Source organism: Monodon monoceros, unplaced genomic scaffold, assembly GCF_005190385.1.
Source record: "Monodon monoceros isolate NGI ecotype Baffin Bay Population unplaced genomic scaffold, NGI_Narwhal_1 Super_Scaffold_14, whole genome shotgun sequence".
Lineage (NCBI taxonomy): Eukaryota > Metazoa > Chordata > Mammalia > Artiodactyla > Monodontidae > Monodon > Monodon monoceros.
The window spans coordinates 34684215-34698668 of NW_021703770.1; the positions used below are offsets into that span (position 1 = coordinate 34684215).

Sequence of the window (14454 nt, forward strand, 5' to 3'; positions counted from 1 at the left end):
TACCACTGGCATTTTTCACAGAACTAAAACAAAAAACTTCACAATTTTTATGGAAACACAGAAGACCCCGAATAGCCATAGCAATCTTAAGAACGAAAAACAGAGCTGGAAGAATCAGGCTCCCTGACTTCAGAGTATACTACAAAGCTACAGTAATCAAGACAGTATGGTACTGGTACAAAACAGAAAGATAGATCAATGGAACAGGATACAAAGCCCAGAGATAAACCCACGCACATATGGTCACCTTATCTTTGATAAAGGAGGCAGGAATATACAGCGGAGAAAGGACAGCCTCTTCAATAAGTGGTGCTGGGAAAACTGGACAGGTACATGTAAAAGTATGAGATTAGAACACTCCCTAACACCATACACAAAAATAAGCTCAAAATGGATTAAAGACCTAAATGTAAGGCCACAAACTATCAAACTCTTAGAGGAAAACAAAGGCAGAACACTCTATGACATAAATCACAGCAAGACCCTTTTTGACCCACCTCCTAGAGAAATGGAAATAAAAACAAAAATAAACAAACGGGACCTAATGAAACTTAAAAGGTTTTGCACAGCAAAGGAAACCATAAACAAGACCAAAAGACAACCCTCAGAATGGGAGAAAATATTTGCAAATGAAGCAACTGACAAAGGATTAATCTCCAAAATTTACAAGCAGCTCATGCAGTTCAATAACAAAAAAACAAGCAATCCAATCCAAAAATGGGCAGAAGACCTAAATAGACATTTCTCCAAAGAAGATATACAGATTGCCAACAAACACATGAACGAATGTTCAACATCATTAATCATTAGAGAAATGCAAATCAAAACTACAATGAGGGCTTCCTTGGTGGCGCAGTGGTTGGGAGTCCGCCTGCCGATGCAGGGGACACGGGTTTGTGCCCCGGTCCGGGAGGATCCCGCATGCCACAGAGCGGCTGGCCCCGTGAGCCACGGCCACTGGGCCTGCGCGTCCAGAGCGTGTGCTCCGCAACGGGAGAGGCCCACGTACCGCAAAAAAAGAAAAAAAACTACAATGAGATATCATCTCACACCGGTCAGAATGGCCATCATCAAAAAATCTAGAAACATGGGCTTCCCTGGTGGCGCAGTGGTTGAGAGTCCGCCTGCTGATGCAGGGGACACAGGTTCGTGCCCCAGTCTGGGACGATCCCACATGCCGCGGAGTGGTTGGGCCCGTGAGCCGTGGCCGCTGAGCCTGCACGTCCGGAGCCTGTGTTCCGCAACGGGAGAGGCCACAACAGTGAGAGACCCATGTACCGCAAAAAAAAAAAATCTAGAAACAATAAATGCTGGAGAGGGTGTGGAGAAAAGGGAACACTCTTGCACTGCTGGTGGGAATGTGAATTGGTACAGCCACTATGGAGAACAGTATGGAGGTTCCTTAAAAAACTACAAATAGGAACTACCATATGACCCAGCAATCCCACTACTGGGCATATGCCCTGAGAAAAACATAATTCAAAGAGTCATGTACCAAAATGTTCATTGCAGCTCTATTTACAATAGCCCGGAGATGGAAGCAACCTAAGTGTCCATCATCGGATGGATGGATAAAGAAGATGTGGCACATATATACAATGGAATATTACTCAGCCATAAAAAGAAACGAAATTGACTTATTTGTAGTGAGGTGGATGGACCTAGAGTCTGTCATACAGAATGAAGTAAGTCAGAAAGAGAAAGACAAATACCGTATGCTAACACATATATATGGAATCTAAGGGAAAAAAATGTCATGAAGAACCTAGTGGTAAGATGGGAATAAAGACACAGACCTACTAGAGAATCGACTTGAGGATATAGGGAGGGATAAGGGTAAGCTGTGATAAAGTGAGGGAGTGGCATGGACATATATACACTACCAAACGTAAGGTAGATAGCTAGTGCGAAGCAGCCACATAGCACAGGGAGATCAGCTCGGTGCTTTGTGACCACCTAGAGGGGTGGGATAGGGAGGCTGGGAAGGAGGAAGACACAAGAGGGAAGAGGTATGGGAACATATGTATATGTATAACTGATTCACTTTGTTATAAAGCAGAAACTAAGACACCATTGTTAAGCAATTATACTCCAATAAAGATGTAAAAAAAAAAAAAAAAAACACCACATCTTTTCCTCCAAAAATCTTCCTTTTGTGTCTCTATCTTCCTTGGTGGTTATCATTATCTACCAAGTAACTCAACAGCAAAAGCTGATCAACTATTTGAATTTTATTTTTAAATAAAGCAATGCGAAGGCAGTGAAGATTTTAAGCACAGAATTAAATCAGTCTGATTGCAGTATAGATTATAGGAGGGCAAGAGTGGAAGGAGAAAGCCAGTAAAAAAGCTATTAGAATCTAGATGATAACAGATTGGATGAGAGCATTAACGGTGAAGCTTAAGAAAAGAGAGACTCTAGAGATAAAATTTGACAAAATGCACTGATGGGTTGGATGCCAGGAGAGAAGTGTGTCAAGATTCCCAGATTTCCAGCTTGTGCAATTAGAAGACAGTAGAAAAATTTTCCAGTAAGAGAACACTGAAAATAGGGGAGAAGTAGTAGGTAGTCATGAGGGTTTTAATAATTCAATTTCAACATATTCAGTTTTGAGATATTTGTGAGACACAGAAGTAAAAATGTCAAGTGTGCACTGGATATATTTAATTCTAAATCTGAAAGAATAAGTTTGGACTAAAAATACAAATATGGACATCAACAACATATAGAAGGTACTCAAATCCATGAAAAAGAATAAGATTACTTCAGGAAGATTTTAGGGAAAGAAGTGAATCCAGGTTTGACCAATGAGAACACCAACATTTAGAAATCCATTTTGAAAGCAGGAAGTAGAAAATTACAGTTCTTTCCTTCTGTTTTCATCTAACAAACTTAACGATCCTTCAACATCAACTCCTCTGTGAAGTCTTCAACCCCACAGACAAAGGTAGTCCCCTTCTCACCTGGACCTCTTTTAGCTGTCTGTTTACATTACTGTCCTTAACATGCTATATTAGAATCACTTATTTAAGTGCATGAACACTACCTATTGGTTGCTTGAGAAATGCTTTGGTCTTCTTTGCATTCACAATATCTAACTCATCACCTGAAACAAGGAAATCATTTATCGAAATATGAAAAATTAACAAAAAAATGGTAACCCTATATTGACTAAGTTTTCAATATGAAAAAGGCTGGAATGATAAGCACAACATAGTATAGTTAAATTTCTGAAATCATTTGATTACTAAAATGAAACACATAATAAAATAATAAAAGACTGTCCACAGTTTCTAGAAGAATATATTTCTACTTTTCTGTTTGAAACAACAAACTCTTTTTTTAATAAAAAGATCTATATAACCTTCAAAATATATTTAATACAGAAAAGGAAATGTTTATGCTCTTTGACAACTTAATATGAAATTTAATGTATCAAAATTTTTAATATTTGGTACATATTAGAACTAATTCTAGTTGATTATATAAAAATCTTTTCAATCAGCTGCACAAAGAAAGGACTAAAAATGTTAAGAATCTAAGAAAATTCTAACATGACATTAAAATTAAACCACTCCACAAAGTAACAGAAGGTAACTCTGATGTAACAGAGTACAATCAGTCAAGGACCAATTGTTTCTGAAGAAGTCTTTGTTTCTGTTGTTCAAGGAAAAGCAAATATAAAGGAAAGAAACCAGTACCTTTGCCACTGGTGTTCTCCATTGTATACAGGTAATCCATGTAAAAAGCCCCAAACCTTTGCATTCCAGCTATCTCAGTGTATGTCTCCTGCCAACAAAGCAAAGCAAACAGAACATACATTGTACAGAACAGACTTTTGAGTTTAAAACCTGAAAGATCAAGAATTAGACACATATCCTTATGGAGAATGTGTACCAACTCAAAGGATTACCAAAACAGAAAGAAGAACAGAGGTTACACAAAGAATTGGCTTCTAAAAAACGTAGTGTTACCTCTACTATGGACCACACAAAAGGACATCTATAATTCTACTAGACAATTTGACCACTTTGTCAATAATGTCTGGTTAATGAATACCTACAATGGAGTAGGGCAGTATGGTGTTGACCTTTATCACCATCACAAAACGGTCTAATATATACTCTCAAATACAGTTAATCCTTAGTATTTCAGTACACTTATGTGAAACAGTTCAAACACTAAAAATATACTAAAATATTTTTAAATGTATGTTAATTATGCAGGTAAAAATTAAATTCTTTACTTTCAACTATAGAAGTAAGTCTGTAGAATCAATGTAAATCATTGATTCTATTATACTAATCTTCAGGAACTTTGAGTTTTTTAATTTATTCCATAAAAAGTACATTAATATAATCTTATATGAAAAATTCAAATATTACATATAGTAAAATGTTAAATTCTTCACTTCTTTTCATTAATCCCACACTTCAAAAGTAACTGAAATTAAAAGAAATAATTCTACATGTTTCCTCCATGACTATTTTAACAGTAGGGAATGGATAAACTAACTGTGGCTGCATGCTATATAAAAGTAGAGATCTTTGTGCACTCCTTAAACCTCTCTAGATATAGAAGGTGGACAAAAATATGCTAGATGTTTCAATAAACAACTAGCATTCAGAATATATTACTGGAGAAGAAACATCAATCACAAGTATTCACACGAAGTGTCCACCCCAACACAACCTAGAATTTGGCTCAAATATATATTCTCTGACCTTATGATTAGCTGCATCCAAGATAAATTCTGCACGAGTACCATTATTTTCTGGGCTTCGGTAATCAAACAATGAATTTGTGAGGTATGTCAAACCTTTCATATTCAAATTTTCACCACAAATGAAGAAACAGGCTTCCTGAAAATAAATGCAAAATTTTTGAACAGGAGAAAAAATCATTAGACAGTTAAAGAAAATAAAACCTTGGTTTTATAACAGCAATTCAGTAGTCAATAGAAATCACACTACAACTTGAGGTCCTGTAAAAAGACAAGGCATGCTGTCTCCATTTTCACTGCCTATTTTGGCAAAGAACATTTTAACAAACCAAAGAGGAACTCCAAGTAGCTGCCATAAACAAGAAAGAAGAAACATTTATGAATTGGAAAGTACTTGGAACTACTGTCCAGGTGTTAAGTACTACCAACTTTCTAAATTCCCCTGAGCTCTATAATTTCTTATAGGGGAAAATAGTAAAGTTCCCCTCTCAAGCCAAAGATATATGTAGTCTAACAGATTTTCTGGTATGGTTAAACACTTCAATAAGCACCTCATTATCCCTACATTCTATCAAAAAAAAAAAAAATAGAGGAAAGGGGAGATTTTGACTTACGGTTTCACTTCTATTCATACTCTCTTCAAAATCTTTAACACCCATAATTCCTTTAAGGCACATGGCTCTGCAACCTACAAAACCAATCTGGCAATCAAAGAAAGGCTCTCCCATCATAAGGGCCTATAAGAGGAAAGGAAGCATTATGAACCTGAATTTCAATAAAAATTTTACAAGATTTCCTTGCAGAATTTCTAAATTAGTTGAAACATCTTTAGAATTATGACCTTTCCATATTTATTCTCCTCAGATCACACATCCTATTAAAATAAGAAACATCTTACTTGTCTCTGTATCCTCAAACCTTTGTATCCTCAATGACTGGCACTTCAAGAACATTAATCCACACATACATACGAGCACACACAAGTCAAATGAAAAAATGAAAGAATAAATTAATGTTGCATATTACGGTAAAATCTTTGTTAAAGAATAATTATTTGAATTAATACTACTGATCACTAAAACAGAAATAAAAAGCTATAAATACATTTTTAAATATACTATTTATGATTTTAAAAACCTATATTTATTAAATATTAACCTTAAGGACAATTACAAAGATTTTTTAAAGTATATTCAATGTTGATGGGATTACCTCAACTGTAGTTCCTTCTTGTTCCCAACACAATACTTCTTTAGATTTTACTTTTTGAGGGCTGTAATAACTACTCTCAGCTTGCATTTCAGTGAGCTATGAAACAATATAAGAATATTAAGTAAGTCAAATTAGTATTAAATGGCAATAAACTGTCATTACTATGATGAATTGATAGAAACAAGGCCAATTTTAAGATTCGGGAAATTAAATTATGAAGCAGGTAAACAGGTGCAACAAAAACAGCTGTTAACAGATTATCCACGGTATAAAGGTTGAATATGCTAGTCTAATAAGTTTATATAGAGAATATAAATACTCCTTTTTGTTAATAATATTGCTTAAAATGGTGAAAGCTATGTAGCTATAACAGTCCCCTAGTCATAAAATGACTCATATATTCTGCCAAAAATGTACATATATTTTAACAGCAGTTCATTTTACATTCACTAATATATTCAATCAGGTTTAGTTCAATCATTTATAAGATTTCTACCTATTTGTAATCAAAAAGAAAGCTGTGAAGAAACACAGAGATTCAACAAAACTTTTTTAGTTCTATGAGGGAGGCAGATTCAAGGGCTTTACTTTCAAAGTACATAATCTCACAGTATGTGTCACAGACTCATTCAATCGTGCAAATACTCACTGAGTGCCTGCTAGATAACAAGTACTGATATAGATGCTGACAAAAAAAAAAAAATATATATATATATATATATATACTCTTGCTCCCCTGAAACTTACAGCATATTATTTCTACGTATCCAAAAAATAGATAATTTGAATTATTTTTAAAAGCTCCTTTTCTAAATGCAATGTGGTATCCTGGTTTGGATCATGTTACAGAAAAAGGTCATTATGAAATTAAAGTCTGGAATTTAACAATAATGCACCAATGCTGGCTTCCTAGTTTTGACAAAAGAACTGTGATAGCGTAAGATGTTAATAAGAGGGAAAACTGGGTAAGGAGTATATGTGAACCCTGTGTACCATCTCTGCAACTTTCCTGTAAATCTACAACTATTCCAAAATAAAGATGTTACTTTAAAAAAAAAAAAAAGTATTCTGCTCATGTTTGCTAATAATTCAGTGAGCCTTATTCGTGTGAAATGGATATACTCTTCAAACTTAAATGCAAAGTCAAAGATCACATTTAAAAAATAAAAACCAATATTTAACTTAGGTCATATAGAACTTATTGAATTGAAAAGCTATAATTCTAAGCATGATAACCTCTTTATACTGGGAATCAACTAATTATTCTCATTTTTTATACCAACGAGTTTTTATATAATGTAAGCCTTTATTTCTTGGATGCTTCTAGAAATGGTATACACAATGTTGTTATTTCAAAGTACAGTTCTATAATCTAAAATGCTTAAGTAAAACTGAATATTTTAAACTTGATTACCCTTCAGCTGTCTACAATTATTGTAGAAAAAAAGCAATTAATTGATTAAAAGGACTCAAACATTACAAGAAAAGTTTTCAACATTATTTTTTAAATGCTACATTTAATTTGGCATGATTTTTGTTGGATTGATATCAACTGTTCAGAATGCTAATGTAGAAACATGACCTTATTTTCTGACCAGAATATGAACCACAAATTAATTCCATACATTCTTTAGACCCAAGCTGAACAATAATTCTAATGTTTTCCTCCAAAATATCCACATATTTCCCTTAGAGAAACGTTAGAGAGACATAAATGTTTCAAATTTTTTTAAAGATATATTGACTAATGACAAATACTACCCCAAAAGTCTATAAAAGTTTTGTATATAAATGCCTGTTTTGACGGACTCGGTTTAATTACAACTCTTCTCATCAGTGAAGTTAACAGAAATGTACCAGAATAATTTCAAATTTAAAAGTAAACATGTACAAGTCACCAGAAAAGATAGTACTTTAGGGCTTCCCTGGTGGCGCAGTGGTTGAGAGTCCGCCTGCCGATGCAGGGGACACGGGTTCGTGCCCCGGTCCGGGAAGATCCCACATGCCGCGGAGCGGCTGGGCCCGTGAGCCATGGCCGCTGAGCCTGTGCGTCCGGAGCCTCTGCTCCACAACGGGAGAGGCCACAACAGTGAGAGGCCCGCGTACCGAAAAAAAAAAAAAAAAAAAAAAAGATAGTACTTTACTAGCAATCCCTGACTTCCCTCACAAACTTAAAAATAATTTCACTTGGATCATCTAAAACTGGCAAAACATCTAACAATAGTTGGCAACAGTTGGCTCTTTATTATACATTTAAAGGGTTTATTGTTTTATCATTTTTATTTTGCAGATTGACCCATATCCCTTTAATTTAAACATAGCTAAATCAGTGAATTTCAGTTGCAAAATTTTTAATAAAATAATAATTTGTTTCATAAAATTCAGAAATAATAAACAATGGTGTCAAAATAGTAGAGGTAACGTTTACATTTTTTTATCACTTCTGCCCCAAACTATTACCAAAAGAAAAACTCTTTTAAGCTAATCAAGCCATGACTAAACTTTTGTTGAAACTTATTGTCTATATTTAGCTTTTGTCAAAGTAGAAAATATGGAATAATTTTAATTAGAAAAATCTTTAAAGACTATTTTTAAATATTTTTAATCTACCATCTGCTACAGTTATAAATTATATAGCTTTACTACTGATTGAAAAAGTTTATTTCAAGCAGTTAAACAATATAAGCTAAAGTAAAAACACCAGAGCAGAAACTTGATTTTTCTTTGCTACATTTCCAGTATGTAACAGTTGCCTGGAATAGTATCTGTAATACTACTTCACAGGTTGGACGCATGAGCTTATCTTTTTCAGAAAAACGCCTCCATAAAAAAATAAACCCACAAAGACAAATAAAATCAAAGAAAAAATAATCTAAAAGAGGGTCCAAAAATTTTTAAAAATGGTAAGCAGATAAGGAGATGGGTAGATGGACAGATGATGGATTTCTTCAACAAACATTTATTTGTTGAATATGTACCAGACAATTTCCAAGAGCTGGAGACACAACTGGTCTTTTTTAAAGTTACCACTTACTGAGTCTGGAGTACTATCAAAAAAGAATAGCCAAAAAAAAAAAAAAAACAATAGCCACTATCTTCTGAAAAGGTTATTATTCCTTCATGTGTCTGATGGACATCTAAGTTGTTTCAACTTTTTGGCCATTGTAAATAGTGCTTTTCTGAAGACTCAGGTACATCTACTTCCTTGAGTTCAGTCTTCAATTCTTTTTAGCATATACCTAGGAGTGTGATTGTTTGGTCATATGATAATTCTACGTTTAACTTTTTGAGGAACTGCCAGTTTTCCACAGACTACACCATTTTACATTCCCACCAGTCTTCCCATTTGTTTTTAACCAACTTCAACTACAATTCCACCAGTCTCAAATCTCTGTTCTGGTCGAAATTACCAGTGATTTCCACATTGACAAATCCAATGAATCCATTCTCACAAATGACCAGTATAAAATATTTATGGCACTTAGCTTCCAAACAGGCACTCTATTGGTTTGCCACCTACATCACTAGTCACTTATTTTCAGTTTCCCTCACTGATTTGTCCAAAAGCAAACTCCTGAAATTTATCTCAAACCTAATCCTCTCATAGTACTGCTCATCTCAGAAAATCAGAACTCAACCCTTCCAGTTGCTCAGGAGCCTCCCATGGATCTTCTTTATTTCATTTATGTCAATCAATAAAATCTATCGGGAAGTCCTGTACTCTCGACCTTCAAAATACATCCAAAATCCAATTACTTTTTGCCACCTCCACTTGCTAACACCCTAGTCCAAGCCATCATCATCTCTTGCTTGAAAACTGCAATCCTCTCTATCTCCTTACTTCTGCTTTTGTCCCTTTATAATCTATTCTCAACAGAGCAAACAGAGTTGATGCAACTTAAAACATAATTCGGATCCTCCTATAACTACTATGCTTAAAATTGTCCAAAACCTTCCTATCTCATCCAAGATTAATGATAAAGTCCCTTAAATGATCTACATGGTTTCACAATTTATGGACCTCTCCCAACCCCATAACCTCTCTGACCTGATTTTGTACTACTTCCACATTAGATTTGTACTACTTCCACTTTTCTCTAGCCCCACCGGCCTCCCTGCTGTTACTTGAACTTTGGGGGCCTCTACATTTGCTATTCCTAGAATGTTCATTCCCACGTACCTGCAAAGCTTCCTCTTTTGCAAGTCTCTACTGAAATATCCACTTCCCATTAAGGCCTTCCCTGATCACCCTCTTTTACTTATTTTTTTTTTAATTGGAGTATAGTTGATTTACAATGTTGTGTTAGTTTCTGCTGTACAGCAAAGTGAGTCAGTTATACATACACATATATCCACTCTTTTTTAGATTCTATTACCATATAGGTCATTACAGACTATTGAATAGAGTTCCTTGTGCTATACGGTGGGCTCTTATTAGTTATCTATTTTATATATAGTAGTGTGTATATGTCAATCCCAATCTCCCAATTTATCCCTCCCCTGCTGTTTCCTCCTTGGTAACCATAAGTTTGTTTTGTACATCTGTGACTCTTTCTGTTTTGTAAATAGGTTCATTTTGCAAATAGGTTCATTTATACCACTGCAAATACGTTCATGTATACCATTTCTTTAGATTCCACACATAAGTGATATCATACGATAGTTGTCTTTCTCTGTCTGACTTATTTCACTCAGTATGACACCCGATCACCCTCTTTTATATATATATATATATATACACACACACACACGCACACACACATACTGTTTATTACATATATACATATGGTTTACTACAGGGTACTGAATATAGTTTCCTGTGCTGTACAGTAAGACCTTGTTGTTCATCCATCCTATCTATAACAGTTTGCATCTGCTAATCCCAAACTCCCAATCCATCCCTCCCCCGTCTTCCCCCTGGCAACCTGATCACCCTCTTTTAAACTGCAAAACTCCCTTCCCATTTAGTGAAAGCATTCACTATTCCTCTTTCCTTTTCTTTTTTCTACATGACCCTTATCATCAACGGGTATATTATATATCTTATTTGTTTATAATAACAATTTACATTTTAAGAGGCAGGGATTTATATCTGACCTGTTCACAGTGAACTCCAGAGACAAAACAATGCCTGGTACATAGATGGCACTAATATGTATTTGCTGAATGAATTAGGTACTGTTCAGGAATATTAAATGTGTGATAATACTACTATAAAAAGTCAAGAAATAACCTAAAGTTAAGTATGAGTTATAGCTGAGGGGCAGAGAAGACAATATATGATCAAAGAAGAACATATTATACTTTTCAAAATAAAAGGATGATGGGCTTCCCTGGTGGCGCAGTGGTTAAGAGTCCGCCTGCCAATGCAGGGGACACGGGTTCGTGCCCTGGTCCGGGAGGATCCCACATGCCGCGGAGCGGCTGGGCCCGTGAGCCATGGCCGCTGAGCCTGCGTGTCCGGAGCCTGTGCTCCGCAACAGGAGAGGCCACAGCAATGAGAGGCCAGCGTACCGCAATCAATCAATCAATCAATCAATCAATCAATAAATAAATAAAAGGATGTTCACCTTATTACTGTTTAACCTGAAAATACCTATTATATAATCTCTTTTGAGAATGTATTTTACATGCATTTGTTAGTGGAGGAAGTACTCAAAGTATTTTAAACAATGCTGAAAAAGCGTTAGATCAAGATCTAGATAATAAAATAAACTGAACTATCTTAAAGAGAGGTGAGGAAAGAGAAAATGTATATAAACAACGCTTTAAAGGAATTTTGTAATGAAAAGACAACACAGAGATGAAGCAGTAGCTAGAGGGGTACATGAAGTCATGGGAGTTTTTTTTATGTGCATTTCTTTTTTAATGGAAATACTAAGGCATCTCTATATGCCAATTGAAAGATTCAGTAGGGAGAGAAAAACTTTCCATGAAGCTATTAAAAAAGGAAAGTGGAGAAGGCCTTAAGAAGACAAAAAGAGCAAAATTCAGAGATTTCAGATGAAGGGACATATAATTTTATGAAGTAAAGATTGTTAGACTCTTGTCTCACATCTACTAAGTGTAAAATAAACTAAGCCACATTCTTACTAGAAGTCAAAATTTAAGCATTAAAGTTGAGAGATAAACAGCAAAAAAAAAAAGAAACCTACTTTGAAAGTCACAGTTGCCTTTGTACAGTAAAATCCTATAGAAACAATAGGATCCTTCAAAGTCTGTGCTTTTTGTTGATGTGTGGTTGATGTAGGATCATTCCCAAGGTAGTCTTCCTCACCATCATCATAACTCACAATTGCAGGCACAAATGACCAGGCCCATGATACCCATCCCTGTGGCTGCTCATCCTCTTGCTGTGAATACAGCTCTTGGCCTTTGTACTGAGCAGGATACTGCATATCTACTCGTGTTTCATCTTCAGCACCTAACAATCAAAATAAAGTCATTTTAAATAAAGGGAATTAAAGCAAGAGGACAATTAGGAATTTAAATTATATAAAAGTTTCTCCCACATGATTCATAAAGTATGAACAAGCCATACATTGGTTATTATTATTTGAAACCAATAATTTAGCATTACCATTTTCAAGTTTCTATATATTGTACTGTATAAATCTCTTTTCATAGTCCACAATGTTATATGGGAAGTAGTTTATTACATACTTTTAAATGTGTTTGATAAATACAAAGAATAAATTCATTCTTTAGGATTTCACTCATTAATTTAAACAACAACAACAACATATAACCTACCTTCCAAAAATAAGGCTACGGTGCTGAAAAACTGACTTTTCTCAGAAACATAATATCAGAAAAATCCAAGAAAAGTTCCTGATTTCCTGATGCACCCAACAGAGAAAGAGAATGGCAAGTATTCCTAGGCAGAATGTGCCCCCACCAAGAAAAGAATTATCCCAAAGAACGAAAGGAAATGTTATAAGGAAACTATTCTCATATGTAGTTAAGAAAAATAGTGACTTTCTTATTAGTGAATAACACCTTTCCTATTCTATAGATGAAAAATTATAGCAAAGAACTTTTATGTGGTTACAAATTGGCAGACTAAGGATTTAAATTCCAACCACTGTAACTTATTCCACCTTTGTAAGACAAAATCCATCAAGGTCCCTTAATGTTATTCTAACAATACAAACAAAAGAGATGCAGATCATCATGGAATTTACAGACGAAATTACTTTTTAAAAAATTCATGGTATAAGCACCCTCCAGCAGATTCAAACATATATACTCTTCAATGATAAATCAATAAATACACACACTCCATTAAATATCATCCTCATTCAGATTCACTTCCAGGTTTTCTGGTGAGAAAAACTTTGTAACTTTTTTAATTCTCGTGACAGGAGACTCTTGGAACATCGTACACTTTTAGGTCATGACACATGGCTATTGACCTCTTTCATGTGGGACAAAAAAGACTTGATAAATAGTAACTAGAGTACCTAAAATACAGTACCAAGAGATCTTAGCCATTTTACTTCAAAATAAAATATAAAACTTACAAATCCAGAAAACATTTTACTTGATTTTCATATCTTGCTATTAACCATAAATATCATATAAGTTTCTATTGGGGAATAAATAAAGCCTGTTATTAACTGTCCCTTGTAAGATCTCAAATTGGACATCATCAGTGAATATCATCTTGGTTATAAAACAAAAAGTCAGGTTAGCTCAACCCAGGACCAGGCTGGGTCCAAAGAGATGGACTCTGGACCTCTCTTGTCAAAACCAATAAACAGGAGGAGTATCCCACTGCTTGATCTTTTGAAACAAAAGAAAGAAACATCACTAAGAGAAGTCTAAGAAATCAGTCACTATAATTTATACATAATATTAATTAAAAATTAAGAGGGATTTTCCATGAAAGATGGTTTTGAAGTTCTAAATCTTTGCTTACTTCCTTGTAAAAAGAATGAATTGTGACCTGGAACAGAAAAATGCATCTCTTTGATCTCTGGTCAGAATTCTTAAAATACTCTTTGCCCTTGCAATGGTGTATCCTAACATCCTTAGATGAGAAAACAGAGTATTGAGTCCAGGCAGACTGAGGTGGCTAGAGTTTGCAGGGCAGAGTACCAAACAAGAAAGACCTGTTCAGGGTGAGAGCTCCTGAGACCTGGAGAGGGTCCCACTCCAGTCCTCACCTAAGTATTAATCAGTTTCATGTAAGGAAACTACTGAGGCCATGAAAAGAACCACCAGAAAGGGGCAAAGAGAAACATCCCCAAGACATAACAGAATTGGGGAAGGACACCAAGGCATATTAAAATCAAGGCGCTTCAAACTTTCCGAGAAAAGGCTCACTGGCTTCACCAGAGTGTCAAAGGAGTCCATAGCACACACAATAAAAGGTTAAGGTTCTCTGCTTTAGACAGATGAAAAAACGAATTCAGACTCATTTGGAAGCAAGCAACCCTCTTTTAAACATACATAAACAAACAAACAAATAAACAAACACCTACTCACCTTCTTAGATCACAGAAAGGAATAGTTAC

At 35.0% G+C, this 14454-nt stretch overlaps 1 protein-coding gene across 1 annotated transcript in view; it reads right to left on the bottom strand.

Annotated features, from left to right (window-relative positions):
- Positions 1–14454, bottom strand: part of VPS13B (vacuolar protein sorting 13 homolog B) — a 778183-nt gene that overhangs the window by 691089 nt on the left and 72640 nt on the right. Inside the window, exons 7-11 of the mRNA XM_029222782.1 lie at positions 12091–12359; positions 5936–6031; positions 5338–5460; positions 4725–4862; positions 3702–3789 (exon numbers count right to left, since the gene is read on the bottom strand). Coding sequence (XP_029078615.1) covers positions 3702–3789; positions 4725–4862; positions 5338–5460; positions 5936–6031; positions 12091–12359 — 714 coding nt within the window. The remainder of the gene's footprint in view (positions 1–3701; positions 3790–4724; positions 4863–5337; positions 5461–5935; positions 6032–12090; positions 12360–14454) is intronic.